Source organism: Ascidiella aspersa, chromosome 1 (genome assembly GCF_963924565.1).
Source record: "Ascidiella aspersa chromosome 1, kaAscAspe10.2, whole genome shotgun sequence".
Lineage (NCBI taxonomy): Eukaryota > Metazoa > Chordata > Ascidiacea > Phlebobranchia > Ascidiidae > Ascidiella > Ascidiella aspersa.
Window position 1 is genome coordinate 15188992 of NC_139447.1, and position 20505 is coordinate 15209496.

The following is a 20505-nucleotide window of genomic DNA, read 5'->3' on the forward strand; positions in this document are numbered from 1 at the left end:
TTTTTTTAACCATGTTGTTTTTAATTCTCCTTAAAAAAATATCGGGTCGTTAAATATGTTGTTAAGGTGCGAAAGGGCATAACTACCAGTTGTGCAATTTAAATGCTCCACTCAGTTTGCCTGAAAACGTAGTCGTGTTAGGAGCATAAGTCTAAAACAGAGTTTACCAACTTTTCTTTGTTCGTAAAAAAGTACTAAGCGCAAGTACAACAGTGATGTTTTGCTAACCCAACCTTCTTCACTGACGTTTTTAAGCTTATAGTGAACAAAACACAAACAAGACGATAGCATTAATAAATTCAAATTAACAACAACCATGCCTTCTTCATGGTTCAGCAATTTTCTTATTTGGCGTAATCTTAATCTAAGCATATGAACTAGTGCAGTTGGTGACCCAGCCAAATCGAAAGGCGACTGAATTTTGGGTCACGACGATTTTAGAAATCATAAGAGTTTAGAATTATTGGTCTACAATTGTATCAGGTCATCAAAGCGCAATTTTTTATTTTTTTCGAATCCAGCATTGTTTGAATATGTTGTTTAGCTACTGATTGTTTCCAATGAAAGCATACCAGCTCTTTAGCGCTGTATGTGGTAAAAATGAATTTTTAAAAGTGAAAAGGTTTGCTCAGTACCCTGGCGGGCCTGGCGTGTTTCGCGGCTAAAATCAAGTGGTATTGATCGTTTTTGCAGGGTAAGCCACTATTGAAAATGTCTGGTTTATAAACTGTAAAATTTAAATAAGACACATTTTGTACATTGACAACATACATGTTTGACGGTGTTAAACAATTAAAATATTTTAATAAATTCTTCTGTACAGTATTTATATACACAAATTTATACAAAAAGTGAGTATAAGCGTTTAAAGCCTTGAGTTTAAGTTTTTTAAACGGTTTTTATAGGTCACGAAGCAGTTCAGTATTGTCGAAGGCAATCCAAAAAGTTGTAAATTTGTTCCATGATTCTATGGTGTCTTTTGTTGCGTTTTGAATGACAATTGAGAGAATCGCGTGAGTGGCTAGCCAGCCAAAGACTTACTTCAGCAGCCCAAGATGCCTTTGTTCTGACAAGCGGCTATGTTATTGTAGTTGATATGAGAGCGTACCACAACATTGTGGATGTTCGTGTATGTATCTGCAGATATAGGATAGCGGTACTTGTAATAAAGTTACAATAGTGTAAAGTCTTAGCATTTCTACACAGAAAATATAATCCAGTAAATCTATAGCTATTGGTACTTTTCACATTTACGAATTATTAAATTTAGAAAAATGATAAATGGACATCGCTTGTCTTAGATGAGATAATTATATGAATGAGTTGAAACGGCAAAAAAGAACAGCATATTAGACACGTAAGTTTGTTGTGGTTCAATTAGCGTAATGTCTACCTATCAAAAGAATGCGGCTAAAAAGAAAGAAGAAAATGCGTTGTTGTTAAAGTCAAGAGTCAAAGATTTGGAAGGAGAGGTGCAGAGCCTGAAACAGGTAAAACTTTGCTAAACCGGACGAATGCCTACGTGACATAAAAACGTAGAAAATTTACCGAAACAAGTTGGTGATTGTTCAAACCAAACATTGGTGTGCTTTTTCTGCTAACCTCTTTAAACACGAATAGCAATGAACGATAGGACGTGGGAAGGGCTAAATGTAAAAACAATTTGTACTGTTAGCAATACAAACCACAAGTACACATTCAGCTCGATGCAGCGTTAAGAACAAACATTACGTTCTTACCTCGTATAACCTGCATCATTAGTTAACGTAATACTGTATTGAAAGACAATTAAAGGTTTACGTAAGACACTCATTACTGTCGATTAAGCCGCGCAACCTACCTAATTACCATTGACGCCAAACACATTGCGCAGTAAACTACTAAGATTCTTTGCTTAAGTAGTTCTCAAAGATTCAATGGACACAACATTTTTCCTAAAAAAGCAGACTAACATATTTCCAGACGGTTCTCTCATAGAAGAAAATTTTAAACGATAAAATCAATCGGGTTGTTTTGGAAAAACAATTGTTTAACACCATTTAATACATTAAATTCAATGTGAACACATATAGTTACGATACCAAATAAACATTTTCGTAACTTGTTTTGTAAGTTTATTTTACCACGAAGACACTATTACCTACTCTGAAGGAAAAAGTGGGATAGGCAGCAAAGTGTCCTTAAATTTTCAATAAATAAGATTGACAATTGAACTCAAAATAAAAAATGAATTAAAAGGAACAAGAATATACTTGAAATTGACAATTTGGGGAAGATAATTAACATGTACCCTGGCGACGCCATATATTTTGATAAGGCATGAATATCGCCGATAGGGTTTATTGACATATGGTGCTAAAACAACATTAGGCTATACGTTATTGGCGTTCATTGTCTGCATGAGCGTAATGCCGCTTTGGTCCTAATACAGAGATTAGAAGATCTCCGCAAGGCGAAAAGCAACACTATCGTGAAACGCGAACGTGAGGTCTTGCAAGCTGGACAGCCCCAGATGGGAAGGACTGGCGTTGAGACATCCAAGTATACGGAGCTTGAACAAAAACTTGCAGCTTCTGAGGAGTCATGCAGACAAGCCAAGTCGGATGCCAAGGACTTGCAAAACAAACTTGATGAAAGCAACAAAAATCGCTTGAATATTGAAAAGGAACGGGACGAGTGGAAGTTCAAGTGCGAAGAAATACAGAACGAGCTCGCGACTTTACAGCGAAGCCATGCCTTGGAACTTGAAAAGGCAAGAGCCAACCTGAGGGACAAATCAGCCATGGCTGACGATTACGCAAATGAATTGGATAGATTGAGGGAAAGACTCGAAGTTAAGGCAATGCAGGAAGAACACAAAACTCGCGAGAACAGGTAAGTTGAAAAATCCTTTTGTTTCAATACCTTCAATAATTCTTCTTTGGTTTCATTTTGTTTTTAGTGGGAGAGAAACTTTCATCAATGACCTGATGGCCGAAAACGTAGTGCTGAGGGAAAAGGTGGAGTCCCTCTTTTTGGAATTGAGCGTTAAAGAAGCGCAATGGCTTGAAAGTGAGGAACAAAAAACAACAAAGGTTAGTTTATTTTGTAACTGTGGAAGACAAACGTGTTACTTGAGGACCTGCTAAAAATATACGATTGGTAACAGGTCATTAAAAAATTGCCGATTTTTGTTATAATTATAAACCAATCTAAAAGCCTACCGGTTTACCCTTATGTAGTTAAGTCAACAGTTCGATGAGAAATACGCGAGATGGATGCAAGAAACAGAGAAAAAGATAGAGGACCTGCGATCCGCCAACTTGCTCCTTAAGAGCTGCCTCAATAAAGGCCTCAAGCACGAAAGCACAAGTCACAGCAGTGAAGCTGACGGTTCTCAACCACCATAAAAAGTGTCACACGTCGTCATGTCGTCTTAACTGGTTGTTCTTAACCAAAGAACCCACTTTAGAGTTTAGAAATCCAACTTATTTGTATCGTACTCAAGCGAGCGAAAACTTATTTAACGTACGGTTTGTTTAATACCGGTACCTAAAACACTGCGCTTTTTATAAAAGCTTGATCAATTCTATAGTCATTGTTGATTGAGAAAGGGATTTCCATACGTCTTCGAACGCCAACTTCCTGTTTTGTATATCAAACAGTTAGGAACTTATTTTTCATATATAAGTTTATGTTTTAGTGTTGTAACCAACAACAATTAAGAAGTTTAGAGTTTATTTGTTTCAAAATAAAGTTATTTTAATATCAGTAAGTGACAACTCGTATGCAAGTTTTAACATGTTTTAAATCAAACACTTGCAATTTTATGTAATATACAATGTTTGCGTCGCCAAAAAATTAGTTTGAGCAAAGCATTGATTTCGAAACGGAAAAAGATCGTTCCACACAGCAGCTAAAGTAGGTTGAAATTTTACCAATTTGAGAACAGAATGCACTCATATAAAAAGCCTAAATAATTTCTAGTAAGCGAAAAAGACACCTATAAAATCTCAGCACTGCTGAACACAATGATTTTAACTCTGGCCTGACTGACTAATATTAGGTGATCTACTACACGAACTTACAATATTCAGAGACCGCATAGTGTGTTGCAAGGTAATGAATTAGGATGATATAACAATGCGAATTGACATCACACGCTATTAAACTACAAAAACCAAAACAATAAACTTCCAATGCCTGGTGAAACTAAGCACCAGGAGCTGCCAGAACTACATATGAAAGCTCAGGCCTATTAGGATTCAATCTTTTCGTTTTAAGTATAAAAAACTCAAATTTTATGACCTAAAACAAAAATATGACATTGTAGGACTTGCTACAATTTAAATTAACCAGTTCTTTCACTTTATCAGTTTTACTACTTTTGGAACCACCAAATATTTTTTTTTACTTTTACTGGCCCTACTTATAATAATGATGAACCTTAAATACAATTTTTAATTTAGCCTATATCGTTTTTTGATGTGCTTAAATAAACCTTTTATCGACGAACGAATTCATAAAGCGTTATTCTTTCGCTTTACTTGCAAAATTTTGGAAACATACCCAAGACTCTCACTTTTTTTTATTAATTTTATGTTAAGCTACAATATTGTTTCACTGCGTATAAATTGTTTTCACTTCAGCAAATTAACTAAACAACCATACTTGTAGCAATGAAGCCGATTTACAACAGACAGTGGTAGTACAGCTGAAGTCTCTATTCTCGATACACAAAAAGGCGAACGACGGGGTCTGTACAAACTACGGTAACAAAATAGGAAAATCTGACACAAGTTTGCGATTGGACGGCGAGATACAAGCGGCGAAACAGTGTACAAAACATTAAACGTACTAGAAAACAAATAGATTTGTTCGGATACATAACAGTCTGGCGCCAAAGACACTACGGAACAACAGATACAAATGGATGAGCTAGCGTAAAAGCTCTTAGGCAACATAAAGTAAGTCAAATAGAAAAATATAAACTGTCTTCGATAAAGCAAATAACAAGGAAATTCAGCAGAAAAACGATTTCACTCAATTTCGTTTTATAGCAATACAATGTGTTGGAAATAGCCAGCTCACACAGTATACGTTAAAAGGTGCAGTATCACAGTTGAGTGGGAGACCGTCATTTAAAACTGTTATGGCACTCTATACAATCCATCAAATGTATATTCTACAGCCTATACTAAATACCAACTTTACAGCTGGTTCAGGTAGCTTAGTATGCAGTTCTACTCCTGCTAAGGGCTCGCTATGGAAGAAAACGACCTGGATAAGTCTAATATGGTTACGTCACAGGATTGAGGGAGGTTCAGTCGCTAAACAAAGATTTTATACATTTTAAAATAGTCATGAAACCTATGCTACTTTTAGGGAAGCACCACGAGCAGCTACATTGCTGTAAAGAAGTTGCTTGTAAATTAATGGTTTACTGCACATATCTAACACTGGAACCGTTTGAGGGCCGTTTGTATATATCTAAAAGTATATCGTATTGAAAACAACAGTTTGTAGGTAAAACGAAGAAGTGTCCTCCTTTACCTGGGATATCGGTAGGAGCCCTGGCCGAGTTTTTGTTGGATGTTTTCCAGCTTTTGTATGTACTCGTTCAGTGATGGGTCGGATTCCCCAGGTCGCGATCTAAGGAATCAGTAGATTAGTAAGTAACTTGCTATTGGGACAACAGCTTAAACGCTCCCTACATAATCCTCAGTAAATCTTAAACTATATTTTTCCAAGAACACAACCTGTTTTAATTAAACACGCACAGTTAAATCACGTGTAAGAACTCGGAACATTAAGTCTGTTCCAGTGTAGTTAGATTCGCACATCGTTCAACTCACCGATCCAGAGATGCGTAAGCCGCGGCGACGGACGGCGACAAATGACGACGGTCCGTAGATGACGCGTGCGAAACGTCGCGTCCGTAATTGCCCGCGTACGACGCTCCGGCCAAATACGGAGACGTGGAGGGCCGGTGCCGTTCCGAATAAGGTGACGTGTCATGGACTGGTGGATCAGTGACGTAACTTCCATTAATGTAGTGTTGGTCGGTGGGTCGGTAACTGCCGGAACTGGCCGAGCTGTCCAGGGAGCTCGGGGAGGGGGTGCGTGACGACACCTGGCGGCTGTGTGGGTGCGCCCGCAAGTGGTCGCTGTTGCGGTGGCGGCTCGATTGGTTCGTTGGAACACCTAGGGTTAAATTTAGGTTAAACTTCCTAACCCTTGACAATTGAGTAAAAATTCAAGGTAATTGTTTCTAGTTTTCGGCAAAATATACGTAGAAGTTGCTAAATTTATGCAAAAATAAAGCTTTTAGTAAACTTTGCTCGTGCGGTTTAGAAACAGACAAACACTATCGCGAAAAACTGTAATCATACAGTTATGCAAACGTAAAGCAGTAATCAGATAACACTATATTGACTATAAGTTGTGATATGGTAATTTGGCACGAATTTTAAGAGCGAGATTGCCATAAAATCACCACGGCATGGTTGTGCTGAACAGATTCTACTAAGGCGGGGTCAACATACTAAAAGCAATTATAAGAAACGGCAATAGTGCTGATGTTTTTACGCGATTTGGCCTGCCAGGCCCAATTAAGACAGACAATTACATAACATATCGGGCCTTGGTACCTTGGTGATGGTTTCCGTTGACTGCAGGTGGCGCAGATGTGCCGGGGATTCCGTGTTTGCTGTGGATGGCAGCCGACACATTGCTACTAGCTCGCTTCCATTTACGCACCAAGAATTTTAACCTGGAAACAAAACAGAGTAGTAAGACTGTACTATTACTAGTCAAATGCTAACCATCGCCTGCCTTTACCAAAATAAAAAAATATATATAAAACACAGCTTCTCAGAACATGTAAAAGGATTTTCATGATTCAATCTCACGACGACAGCAAAACCCGGGCCGTCGTAATACCAACTAAGGGGGCAGGCATATCGGCCAAACAACAATTATAGCACTGTTGCTGCTATAGAGATTACATATATAATATATATTATATATATATTTAAAGTAAAAAATGAAAACGAAAAAAAACGACATTGCCCGATAAGGTTAATTGTTTACATGAAACTAGCTGCATTCGGTGTGAATTTGGGCAATATATACTATACACCAAGCAGTTTCAATTAACTTCAAACCTTTACAGATAAAACAAAGAACTTGGCTGCGTGCACAGCATTTGAGCCCATACCTTTGCACTGCGATCACCACCCTCACGGCGCTTCTGAATCGAGTAAAGGCGGGCGATCTGTGCGGGATTTGACGTCGTAACGCGTCAGTGCTCGGGTACGCCCCCATGCGGGAGATCAGCGCTAGGGTCGCCTCTTCGCAATCCTGGAGGAAACAAGGGGATTGCTTTTTACACGAGACTGCGTTTCTTTTCTTTGTGAGAATGGACATTTAAGGACAAATTTGTGGGTGATATTTACCAGTAAGCAATATAAAGTTGGGTTGAGTAAGTGATACATTTGAGTAAGCGGTTTGGGGTTAGTCGAGAGGTTGTTTAAATCTTTTTCTAGCCGTTTAGTTTGCAGTTGTAACACATCAAACCACTACCCAAAACTGCAATCACTATGTTGTTAGGAAGGAACCTAATTTACCTTTAAACAGCATTGTACAAACAAGCTTGTCTTTAATACCCATCGAGTGCATAACTATTAAACCATATTTAAACCATAATTATTGGTGAAAATCGCTAAAAAGATAAAAATATGCGTAAAACTACAGTAGTCACAGGCTGCCAGTGTATTTTGCTGAAAGCAAAATATGTCACAATAAATTCACCTGAAAGCCTCCGAGCAGCAGCAGTAGGTATTTCTTTTGGTAAACCAGAGACTTCCTAAAGCTCTCAGCCCTCAGATATCGCGTGTATAGCTTGTGCATGCGAGAAGCCATCTTTTGCTGGTTTTCTTGTGTTGGTGACTAAAGAGGAAATATAATATTAAGGCTTAAACCTACAAAACGATTTGTAACTTCAAATTATTGCGTTTTCATAGTGAATCTATCACAAAATAATTTTAGTCACCATAAAAACTTGTTTGGAACACGTATTTTAAGTCATCATAAAAAAATTAACGTACGACATCCAACGCATTAATATAACAGCGCATATTTTATGATAAGTGCAACTAGTGGACAAACTATTAGGAATTTTAAATTCCAATACGCTTAGTTTGTGTTAACCAAAATTAATTGAATATACCAGATAACGCAAAAACATATCGAGGACGTATTATGTACGAAATCAAAGGTGGCAATATACTACTACAAACTGTTAATAATACATTCTGCCTCAGTGGTTGAAATGTCAAGATCCCGACAGGACGGTATGCGCTGTTACTAGGTTTGATTAAGTGTTTTACTCGCGCATAGCCACCTGTGCAACGATCTCCCTCCCGTTCACCGGATGCTGCCTTTTATTTTCTTCCTCCAGTGATGCGATGGCGTCCATCATGTCGCGAGCCTCTTTGGCTGAACGCGCGGCGTATTCGGCCAACTCGCCGTTCTCGTGCAAGAGTCGGTCGTTGAACTCGGACGCCCTCGCACTCGACTGCTGCAACCCGAGAAAGTAAAAAATCGACTCATTGAAGTTTGTAAAAAGCAAAAACATAATTTACAAAAACTGACTCTTTTATAATTTTTTTAAAACTATGGGTTACTACAAACATAGACCGAAAGCACTAACACGTGTTTATTTCCATAAAATTTAAATCAAGATGTTTATGATAAAAAGATAAAAGGAAAATTGTAGTGGCTGTGAATTACAAAAACGATTAAAGTACTTTTGAGGTTTGCCTGAATAGTACAAGAGAAATCGTGATAAACAAATTCTTGTTGGTGACAATATTTTGTATCAAATTTAATGTTTTTTTTAAAAAAAACATATATTTTATGAATATGTAAACCAGTGTTTCTCAACCGGGGGTCATTTTTAACGCTAAAGGGTGCCGAGAGATATTTCAAATTATTTAGGATTCCAATTTTTTGTGTATGTACAATATAAGTTCAAAAAATTAAATTATTTTTTAACCTTGTTGCACACTTGATGTGCTGTTTCAATCTCATTTATTGTAACTTTACAGTTAACCACTCAGCAAAAATACAAGCAAGGGTGCCGCGTACTATTTATAATATCTGTAGGCTGCCGCAAGCCAAAAGAGGTTGCGAAACACTAATGACCATTGGTCAACCCTAAGCACCTACCGTAGTGGGTATCGACAGTTCGCTGTAGAGGTCCTTAAGTTCGCCTTGCATGTCTTGCAGCGAGCGCTTGAGCGACTCAAACTTCTCGCCGTCGGAGGACAGCAGAGAGGTTGAAGGTGAAACAGAGAAGTCACGTGATCTGTCACGTGGTGAAGGTCGGGATGCGGTTCGATCAACAAGGTTCTGAAAAGAGAACACCTTGTTGGTTACAATGTCAAAAACGGAATGGCAAATGTGAAGTTTAAGACGAGCAATTTAACGAGTATAAACAATTAAACATAGATGTACCAACTGACCAAATTGCAGACAGATCGGGAAAAGACCCTGCACTGGGTTTTCTTTTGGTTTTGGTACAATTATATTTTAATCGTTTTAACATGCAAATAAAATGCTTATGTTTCACGTTTGGAATGTATTACACGCTTGTAATACACAAGTAGATGCCAACGATATAGTGAAATATTTTTATTAGTAGATGGAGCTGCAGTGGATTGCAATTATTGCGTCGATTACAGTGGTAATATTTAAAAAATAACATTCTACTAATAGCGAATTCAATTTTAACCTAAACATGTTTTTCGATGTAGGATTATATCGACAGCAATAATGAAGAACCCAGAGCTGTGTGGTGGAAGGATATGTGCGTATTATGAAACATGTTTCGACAAAACGATATGGCCCTATCCTTCCCAAAAGTAAGTACATTCCAAAACCGGAACAATGTATATTTAATAAGCAACATACTATACAAAAATATTTTAGTTCTGTTGATCTTAATTGGTTATTTATGTTTTCTAAGTATGTAACTTGGCAAAAAGTGTCGAAGAGTCCCTAAAATCTCAAATATACCTGATGCACAACTAAGTCGCACTCAGCGCAAAAAAGTGCATTAACGTATAGTTTTAAATAGCTGAAAATTTGACGCATGGGCGTGTGTCTAGTTTGTAAGACGTGACAGCCGAAAGATTTGGATTGGCGGGCAGGATTCGGTCAGTGGGCTGCCGACCCCTGCAAATAACACCACACGATGGCGGTTTTTACCTTAAAAAAACTTTATAAGGGTTGCTTTTATTTAGGAATTTACATGTTCTTTTTTAGACAAACGGAGTGCATTGTCACCGTAACGATAGCATTTTTCGCGTTTAGTGCTTTGGTAGGAACGTGCATAAAATTGAGCAGCAAAAAAAGTTAGGACCATTTGTAGCCTATATTCAGCTTCATCCTAACATTTTACATAAACGATATTTAATTTAAATAAAAGTACACGTTTAAAGAATGTATTTTGTTTGTTCGCGTACATAACTTTTAACTTTTACTGTTTTTTTCCACCAAAAAAAGCAGTTCAACGTACAAGAGACACTTTCTATCAGAAATTTGAGAATGTGCCTAATCACCACGCAAGTCTACCAGTGTTTAAATCGCCTCCTTACTAAGATGTTGAACAGCTTGCTATCGAAATGAAGGACCGAAATACGAAAACAGCTCATTCAGACGAGATTTGTCACATAAAACAATTTATCAACAATTAAATAACTAACCATGGGTGGTATTACTGTATTTCGTATTTTACATAAAATAAAGTGTATAGTATAAATTTATCCTTGTACACTTGTACAGCACCATTTACGAACACATAGAGCACACCTATAGATGCAAATATACAACATATCGTAGATGACTTAGGGATCCCAGCGAACCACTTACTCTAGCGTTAGAGCCTAGCAATTTTAGCGCTGCTGCATCTCTTATGAAATGTACCGAAAAAACATTTTGTTTTCGACAAAAATATTTATCAGATAAAAAAGACAGGTGATCCTGGCGTTATTTTAATGTAGGCTTTACGTTATAAATCAAGCAACCAACATGCCGTAAATATACAAGCCATTTTTTGCATTCTGTTACCTGAAACTTTGATGCTTCGAGTTGCAATCGTTGTCGCAGAGATTCAAGCTGGCGGCGATTTGCAAGAAGACCCTCGTTTGACTGTCTCGGCGATCGGTAGATGGAGCCCTTAGCTTCTTCAAGTTCCTTAAGTCGCTTTTGAATTTCTTTCTTTTGGATCTGTGTCGTAAATTAAAAGATAAACTATAGCAACGTCGGCCAATAGTAGATAATGATTCAATAAATTAGGTAAAATAAAAGCCAAGGGAGTTCTAGCGAGCTTTCAGCTCTATATAGCTATAGTTTAATTTTATGTCCTACAAAGCAAACACACTTTTGTTTTGATTTTTTTGGCAAAAATCGATAAAATACATAACGACGATCTGGATAAGTTCAAGCTGGTTGTTTGAAATCTTAACAAGGGTACACAAGTTGCTCAATTGCATTTTATTTTCAATTAATAAAAAACAACAAACAAACCTTTTCGGTTTCGAGGGCCGACTGTAGCTCGGCTCTTGCCCGTCGTTCTCTCGCCACAGCCTCGTCACGTGACGCCCGCTCCATCTCGAGCTTGTGATTGGCTGTGATCTCCTTCTCCTCCGCCTCCCGAAGCGCCTCCTCTCGCTCTCGCTCCGCCTCCTCCACTCGCGACTGGACGCGTTCCGATTCCCTCCTGGCGTTTTCTGTAAAATTGTGTTAAGGTTCATAAACGTACGTATGATATCGCGATATGTAGTCCTATTGTTAACCTATAGTTCCCTAAAATACAGAATAGAAGCTAAATATACCTTAACTTTAAAGTTAGTTACAATTGTGCGAGTTGATCACCAATACGTTGTTTTAGGAAGAGTGGTGCGTTAACCAGCAGCAATAATAACTTTGAAAGAGTGAGACGAGGTTGATAACAATTTGGCTTTGTCTATAAATACCGAAAAAAAAATGACAAAACTGACGTGGTAAAAAGGTACAAGTTTAAGTATAGTTTATTGTTTTCCTAAAACTGGGATGTCCAACCTGCGGCCCGCGGGCCACATTGCGGCCCGTCTGAAATTTTCGTGCGGCCCGCTAGTCATTTTCACTCCAAGTAGTATTTTAAATGTTCAATATTAGCCTAATTAAAATGTTCCAGTCAGCTTTTAGGGGCGCACTAATAGTATAGTTTGGGTAAAAAAAAATATATATAACTCGAAAGGCCCGTTATAACTCTAAAGAATAATACTTTTTTTGAAACGTAATAGGTTCTGCGGCCCATTAAATTATTTCAAGTGTCAATGCGGCCCACTATAATAAAATGTTGGACATCCCTGGCCTAAACTCTTAACGCCGAAACAGATCCATCCTATACAGAACTACCAATGAAAGAAACCAGAACAATATGCTGATTGATGGTGGATCGAGTTAAAATGTATACCACGATTAGCACACTAACCTAGAATAGCTTGTAAGTCGGCCACGGTCGCTCTGTCGTGTTCTCGAGCTTCTGTCGTCACGGCCCGCTCGCTCTCTAGCGCCTCACGCGCTTCTTGGCAAGCAGCCGACTCTCGCTGGAGCGCGTCGTGGAGCTCCGAGCAGCGGTTTTGTTCGCCCTTGACAGCGTCCGACAAATCGTCGCACCTTGAGTAAGATACCAAGATTTAGTACTTTATATATTGACATGATATTTTTTGGTAAACTTAAACAAGTATTAACTTAAAGGTAAACTTAAAAATGTATTAAAAGTTATACAGGTGACGCGACGACAACACAACAGACAGGACAATTACATAAAACAAAAACTTTTGAAAATGGGGTTGATATAGATATAACGGATATAAATAAAACAACGTTTGACAATTGCAAGCAGTGCTTACCAACGCTGCCTGTGAGCAAAAAGTGTGCAAATGATAAGAAAGTTATGATTATTGTTTCAAAGACAAATATAATTTTTTTTAAGTTGCCTAAAACAAGATATCATTAGTAAGCATGATTTCACAAAACATTTGTTACAAAATGATAAAGAAAGATTCTTGTTTTCGTATCAGTATAAAAATTAAAAAATGATTTTATGTTTTATCTGTTTTTATAAACAGTCTTAAGATTATCATTGCAAGTTTTAGTTTGCACTACCTGTTTTTCAACTGAATAACATCGTCGTAGGCTGCCGCCCTCTCATTGGCCAGATCCTGATGCAGTTTAGTGACATTTTGTCGTTCCGCCTCAACAGCTTGCATCGCTTCCAGCCGCCTTTTTTCTTCAGTTGCGAGAGCGGCTTGTAAGTCCTAAAAAACAAGATTGTTTGTCGTGCGACACCAAACTTCAAACAAACGTTCTTGCCAAATACGGATACATTCCATAAATTTATAGGACAAATTTTAAACACATAAAATTTGAGAATTTAAGTGAACAACAATATGTATAACCTTAATTCCTATAAAAGCAAAAACAGAAAGGTTGCCAACAAACTAAACAACAAATTTAATAAACGACAAAAGGTGGTACGTTTAGGCAATCAAATTATCAGTTTTTTTCATTGTAAATAATAGATTTTAATTTGACAGTAAACATCTTGCACACAAACTACCAATATGGATGTACCCACTGTAAACAACTTACAGCGATTAGGCTCTCGTTTCGAATACGGTCCTCTTCAACTATCTTCCTTTCTTCCGCAAGTTCCTGCCCGTGTTCTGCGCTCTCCTGCTGGAATGTTTGCAGTTTATCCTCGGCGACTTCCAACTTTTGTCTGCCCTGTTCCAGCGCTGACCTGTTTGTTACACAGCAAATTAAACAGTGGACATTATTTAGAAAAAATTACGAAAGAGCGCTCGGTAAAGGATTCCATATTATAGTTTCAAAATTAAAGCAGACAGATTACGTCAAGCGCTCTTTACGCAAAATTTAGGTTCAAATAAATCTTTTTCCCAGCAAATTTTAGGTCTACGCTTTGCAATGGACTTCGTTGATTAAGTTTCCGTGTTCACTCGTTTAAAAGGTGAACAAGTAAAATTTATTTTTTTAAAGTCAAGGCAGGGAAAAAATACTTAAGGAGAGAACCGTTTTTAAATATGTCAAATTTATTATTTAACGACTGTAGAGTAACGATTTAAAATACGTAGAACACTCGCAGTGCTCGCTGTAGGGTGTAGGCGACTCCTAAGGATAAACCAACAGTCTCGAGTAGAGTGTTTGTTCTAAGTACATGGCTCAGAAATTGCAGCAAAAACAACTAGCCGGACTCACTGAAGCGCCTCTATGCGTTCCAGGGCGGCCGCGTCTTGCGCCGCAGCTCGGTCGTTGAGTGCGACTATTTCCGACGATAACTCGAGCGTGCGTTCTCTCTCGCGCTCCAGTGTTGGCTGGAGGGATCGGTACTTCTGCTGCTCCGAGTCTAGAGACGATCGAAGGTCGTTGGCGAGCGCTTGTTCCTGCTCAAGGCGCGACTTGAAGCATTCCACTGAACGAAATAAAATAAAACAACGCTGACACATTGGATATCAAGGAGTGAAGGAGTTGTAACTTTCGGTAAGTTAGAATGCAACTAACATCACTTGGCTAGTTAAAAAAGTGGTATTCAATTTCAATTAAAGTATTAGTTTAATATAAATAGAAGTCAGAAAACTCGATAAGGGCATATTTTTCTGTTATATTTCTAATTTTATAGAATATTGAAAAATTAAATTGGATATCAAGGAGTCGTTACTTTCGGTACAAGACATATCGGCTTGCCAAGTTGTAGCAAGTTAACTATAGTTTGACATCAAACATTTTGTGACCGACAACTAATTTAATTAATCGTAGGCGGCGGTTTAGGTTTGTATAATATGTTCTCTCTATTAAAGCTAGTTACAGCAACATTTTGATGCAAGTCTTATTTAATTTCAATTCAAGTATAAATTTCATTATAAATAAAAGTCAGAGTATTCGATAAGGACATATTTTTCTGTTAAAATTTGAGTTTATAGAATATTAAAAAAAATGAATGATATATTTAGTCAAGGCTTGCTTTCTTATATAATTTCACTGTACCAAATAATCAATCGGGATTGGGCATATAAAATTCCGTTTTTCGCTTCTTGGGTGGGATTAAAAAAAATAGCCTAGTGGTACGTCGGTTTAGAAAATGTTTAAATGCAAAACGAACATACGTTGTTGCTTCAGGTTTCCTTGAGCAAGCTTCGAAGCGTCTTCCATCATTCGACCTTGGTCTTGCAATTCCTGAATGCGATTGTGAGCCTTGAAATGTAAAGTATCCCGTCATTTTATTTAGAAGTAGCGTGATGAAAGCAAAGTAAAGATCGTATTTAACTTTTTAAAAACACATTTAAATGCACTTTTTTAACCCGACACACACACACACATCAGAACTTCGCAAACCTGTGACAGCTGTTCCTTGCGGTCCATCTTCAGTTGCGTGATATCTTCTACAAGTTGGTCACGATCAGCCGCCAGGAGGCGCTCAAGCTCGCTACGGTGGTTGTGATCCTGAATAACACAATTAGATCTTGAGATTTGTTTGTTTGCGTACACGTAGAATACAACACGGCATACGTTGGCGTACCCTACACGAACAAAAATATCAAAAGTTTGCCAAGCCTTGCAATAATTAAAATTCTTGAACCACAAAGAAATGCTTCACCAAGATTCGATGCTGTGACGCAGACAAACGTAGCTTAAAACAACAGCCCAAAATAATTCACCAACAAGCAACATAGCAATCAAGGCTTGAAAATAAAAAGGGCACCCGAGCAACATAAACAAATAAGATGGTTAGCATGAAACAAATCAAAAGTTAGCAAAACAAAGACAAGGCGGTGGCCATCCAACGAAATCATGTACCGAGAAAATAACAAGTACTTTAAAGTGTGTGCATTGTGTACCCGTCAAGAAAAATTGACAGTAACACGTTGACGGTTATTTTAATATGTTTGTATATAAATAAATTCTTGTGTTGATGCAAGGGTTGAGTGACATGTCGAATGGGCAATTTCGTGGTTAGATACAAACCTTACATACAGTTATAAGATATGCCATGTGGTAAAAGATAACCGTATGAGAAAATAAGCAAATATATACTTGCTGAGTTAACTATGCGGAAAACTGCTTCTTATAGAACCTCCACCTACATTGTAGGGCAACTAGAAGACTAAGCAATAAGCATTTTTTTTGTAAAAATGTCAACATCCACAGTTGAAGTTCATTCTTTAAACATTGCCACACTTTATAACATACTGTTTTGTTTATTTAATAAGACGCAAAGCTGATGAAAGGCTTATCAAATCATTGCAAAGACGATTTGACATATTTTTACTCCCCAAAGACGAGCATAAATGACTACGTTAGCAAAATATTTTTAGGTTTTTAGCATTTTTATTTAAAACATGGCCTAAAATTATTAAAAATCTCTTAAAAATCATTACGAATAGCTGTTATTTTTCGTTCGTGGTTAAACGTTATGTTAAGACAGCGACAAGCATGCTGTTGCTGTGAAAGGTGTTTTCCCTTCCTGACAGGCAAACCAAAATCAGCCAAAAAGGTATGATGTCATGCGTTTAACTGGGCGTGTAACATGCGCGATAGGGTCAGTACACGGCCAGCTGCTGACCCGTTGTGCGGCAGTGCTGAAGTGTGACGTAAGGCGCCTGATGTCGTGACGTAATCGCAGTAGTTCGGAGGTGAAGGCGAGGTCCCACACACGTGAGCAGGCGACAGGGTCTTTCGATTGCTGGGCGTTGGATTAAGATGCGTGCGAGAATGTAAATGAGTTCAAATACAGCAAATATTTACTGTGGCATCATTCTAATGCCTCACACGCACGTTAAACATGAAGTCATATAAAGTTACCGAACAACTAAAATAATTGTTAAACGAGTTTATTTTTTGTTTGTTTTATACATACAATTACGAATACACAGTAAGACTTTTCTTAAGTAAAAATAGACCATACCGAAAACGAAAATATTTGAGCATAAATTAAAGGTCGCCCCTTTTTCTGTTACAGGGCTGCTACACAGTTAAAAAAAAACAAAAAAAACATTGGCTTTTTAATGAAAATTTGACTTTTTAATGAAATTTGTAGGGTTTTCAAGAGCAAAAATTGGTTTGCATGATGATGTTGTAATTTAAATTCGGATAAAAAGCAGTATAAATGCTATGGTCAGCACATTAACAAATAGTTAAGTAAAAAAAAAAAAAAAAAGTAAAAAAAAGTTTGACATACGTCACTTTCTAAACACATAACTTAAGCCTGGTATATAATAAATTCAAGACTTTTTGAAGACCTTTGGAAAAACAATGGGGTTTCAAAGAATTTTCATTATGTAAATCAATTCAAAAATATTCAAATACTTTTAAGATTCACAGACTTTATTGTAACCTGTGTTACTTTGTTGTAACCCTAAGTTTTTGTGCTGAAAAATAATTTAGCAAGAAGAGCAAAAACTATTTCAAATCCCAGGCAAAGCTGTAAATAAAACACAAACCTGGTTGCGTATCTTCCTCTCTAGCTCCTCCAAGCGCGAGGCGGTCGACATCTCCTCGTTGGCTTCGGCTTGTCCATGAGCCTCGATAACACTGGCCTGAAGTTCGGCAAGCAGGGCGCGTCGCTCGCGTTCGAAAAGGTCGGCGATGGCGCGTAGGAAGTCTCCCCTCCAACGCAGGTTGTCCGCGTCGTCTGACGATTGCTGTACAAACGGTAAAGAGTGAAATATGCAACATGCCGATGTCGATTGTTATGCAATGATTCTTCTTAACCTTTGCTGTCCAAGTATACCCGGGGTAGAAAAGTTAAAATTTTAACGCAGGCTGGTTTATTTTGGTTTTATCTCGCACGCAGGAAAATCCCCTACAAACCAACTGATAGTTTGCCTCCCCAAAACAAAGTTAGCCATGCGCTAACCTAAATTATGGGTCCAAATGAATACACTACACCAAATAACTAAAATCAAGTCAAGTAACTTCGCCACACACAATCAGGGTAATCACGAAATACAAGGTCTAGAAATTTCAGATTAACTTACAGCAACTTCGCTGGCGGTTTGAATAAGCAGCTCCTTTAGCGCTTGTATCGCGTCCAACAGAGCCAACTTCTCGTTCTCCCAAGTTCGCTTCAGTGCTTCGACATCTACGTTCGGCTCATGGGATAAATCTTCCTCTTCTATGTTTGCGCTGCTGGGATTCCGCTTAGTTAGTTAGTTTAGAGAAAATAGTGGCAGAAAAGTAAGAATATTTGAATATTTTATTGGTAAACTAGTATTAAATGTTTAAACTGTAGGTGTTTCAAAGCAATATGTTAACAAATAACACCGTTTTATTGCATTGGTAAAGTGCATAAACTTAGGGACATTTTACATCCATGAAATAATCCTTAAAATGGATTATAACGGAAAACGACATAAGGTCAACTTTTCATACGAAAAATAACGAAAACTTCTTAAAACCTTGTTTGAGCGGATGTGTTTAAGTAGCTTTGATGTTGCTTGATAAACTGAAGCTCGGAAAGGGAAAGCACCTGGACACCTTCGCTGTGAAGCTTCGAGAGCAATCGCTGATAAAAGTACAAGCAAAAAATTCAACAAAACAAAAAAAATCAGAAACTCAGGGGTCCACTAATAGCGATTCCGATTACTTCGTTAAATGAACATCTTGCAGTTAACCAAAGCTTAGGTGATTTAATCTATAATAATAGTTATCAAGAAAAGACCGTTAAATTCCCAAATCAAAAAAAATGAGAATGTATATTTTGCATATCACAAGTGCGTTTTGTAATGATAACTTCAAAAATAACAGCAAAAATATGATATTATAAAAAACCTGTAAACGCGAAGAAATCTCGGCGTCCTTGGATGGAGAGGACCCGAACGAAGCTTGATCTGCACCGTCGGGTGAAATGGCTTGCAGTTGGTCGATTAAGTTACTGTCAAGTTTATCAGCAAGATCGAGTTCGTCGCGTAGACGACGCGCAAGCTCGTTGTCAACTGAAAAAACATTTTTCGTTGTTGGAACGGAACAGTTTGAACAAGTGCTTCTTAAACTTTTTTAGTTTTGTTCACCCCTAACATCTATCTTCAGATTTCATTCACCCTTGTCCCATAATATGATAAAACTATCTCGTCTATATATAACAGCACAACATGACTTAGGTTGTTTCGATGTTTGTTAAGATCGACTCAAGCTAAGTTTTACCATTGCAATCTACAATTTTTTCGAGTCCAGAGATATAAAGCTACAAAAAAGCACAGTCACCAATTTTTTCTACTAAACAACTTCACTATTACATTTAGCAAACAACAATATTTCAGTAGTCGATTTACTGCAGAGCTATCATCCATTTCTGACGGTTCACCCTTGTTTACCCCTTTTGGTTGGTTCACCCCTGCAAAAATTTTATTCACCCTGGGGTGAACCATTCACCTGATTAAGAAACACTGGTTTGAACAACTTTCTCAGTGACCCAAGGCTATAATAAGTGTTGCTGGCTCACCTCTTGACGAGTGGCAATAAAACAGGGCGGTTTCGTCTTAATATGGGCAAAGTGTTAATTACAGTTGGCTAGGTAGATCAATTACTGGCGCATTTTTATTTGTTTTTAAATAATGGGAGCCAGTGCGTGGAGAAGCTTGGAGTTCACCGATAAAATATAAGTAACTTTGCACATTTCATTACAGAAGCAGTAGTAGCAGTTCACCTGTTAGCGATTCTGACATAAGCTCAGCAATCTCCTTTTTGTGTTTTTCCTCTACTTCACTTAAACGCGCTTCGTCGCGCCTCTGCTGCTCTCTTGTGGCGGCTTCAACTGCTTCACGAAGCTCGTCAGCGAAGTTGTTCTGCAGTCAAGTGACAATAAACTTTAAGTTTTAATGCTTATTTCTCGAAAATTACGATTATATAAAAATGGTTTCAGGGCACGGCTGTGGTTAAGCATATATAAACAAAAACATGTAAAACATGCCGAAGTGGACTGTTTTACAATGACTTACATTATTTTAACGTTTGATTTGGAACTTTTATAGTCGAACAAATTGCAGCAGCGAAAATATAACGCGGAAAAATCTCACTGTCAAATTGAAATCATCATATAAACAAAATCTAACAGCTGCAAAACACTATTAAAAAAAGCACGCAATGTACACACGTTACACAGTTTTTTAAACCTTTCATATAAAAGCACGATATAACAGCGAATTTTTACATTACCTTAGCAACTACCAATAAAAAGATTATGTGCGCAGTTGCAATACCCTTTTATACTTAATTAGGAAATACGCTTACCCTAATTTCATCCATTTTACGTTGGTGTTCCTCTTTTAACTGAACCATTTCTGTGTGTACATTTTGGTCCTCATCTGACGCACTGTTGCTGCTACTTGACGAAGAACGCGAATGTGACTGCAGGGATTTTGATGTTCGTTATAAATATAATCAGCGCAATACATTTCA

The 20505-nt window shown here is 37.7% G+C and overlaps 2 protein-coding genes across 2 annotated transcripts in view; one reads left to right on the forward strand and one right to left on the reverse strand.

The window, feature by feature from the left end:
• The first annotated feature begins 1295 nt into the window (after nucleotides 1–1295).
• LOC146167994 (uncharacterized) lies at nucleotides 1296–3827 on the forward strand. Its single transcript, XM_083389577.1, has 4 exons — nucleotides 1296–1490; nucleotides 2432–2874; nucleotides 2942–3074; nucleotides 3222–3827. The coding sequence occupies exons 1-4, from the start codon at nucleotides 1386–1388 to the stop codon at nucleotides 3387–3389; spliced, it is 849 nt and encodes a 282-aa protein (XP_083245703.1). The 5' UTR covers nucleotides 1296–1385; the 3' UTR covers nucleotides 3390–3827.
• An 864-nt stretch (nucleotides 3828–4691) lies between these two features.
• Nucleotides 4692–20505, reverse strand: part of LOC146167995 (uncharacterized) — a 57269-nt gene continuing 41455 nt past the window's right edge. The window contains exons 63-84 of the mRNA XM_083394833.1: nucleotides 20338–20454; nucleotides 19754–19892; nucleotides 18880–19043; nucleotides 18507–18613; nucleotides 18087–18234; nucleotides 17550–17750; nucleotides 16673–16792; nucleotides 15445–15552; nucleotides 15216–15303; nucleotides 14311–14524; nucleotides 13684–13834; nucleotides 13198–13349; nucleotides 12521–12705; nucleotides 11572–11774; nucleotides 11113–11271; nucleotides 9205–9393; nucleotides 8384–8560; nucleotides 7792–7929; nucleotides 7199–7341; nucleotides 6636–6751; nucleotides 5835–6174; nucleotides 4692–5631 (exon numbers count right to left, since the gene is read on the reverse strand). Coding sequence (XP_083250959.1) covers nucleotides 5529–5631; nucleotides 5835–6174; nucleotides 6636–6751; nucleotides 7199–7341; nucleotides 7792–7929; nucleotides 8384–8560; nucleotides 9205–9393; nucleotides 11113–11271; nucleotides 11572–11774; nucleotides 12521–12705; nucleotides 13198–13349; nucleotides 13684–13834; nucleotides 14311–14524; nucleotides 15216–15303; nucleotides 15445–15552; nucleotides 16673–16792; nucleotides 17550–17750; nucleotides 18087–18234; nucleotides 18507–18613; nucleotides 18880–19043; nucleotides 19754–19892; nucleotides 20338–20454 — 3462 coding nt within the window. The 3' untranslated portion in view covers nucleotides 4692–5528. The remainder of the gene's footprint in view (nucleotides 5632–5834; nucleotides 6175–6635; nucleotides 6752–7198; nucleotides 7342–7791; nucleotides 7930–8383; nucleotides 8561–9204; nucleotides 9394–11112; nucleotides 11272–11571; nucleotides 11775–12520; nucleotides 12706–13197; nucleotides 13350–13683; nucleotides 13835–14310; nucleotides 14525–15215; nucleotides 15304–15444; nucleotides 15553–16672; nucleotides 16793–17549; nucleotides 17751–18086; nucleotides 18235–18506; nucleotides 18614–18879; nucleotides 19044–19753; nucleotides 19893–20337; nucleotides 20455–20505) is intronic.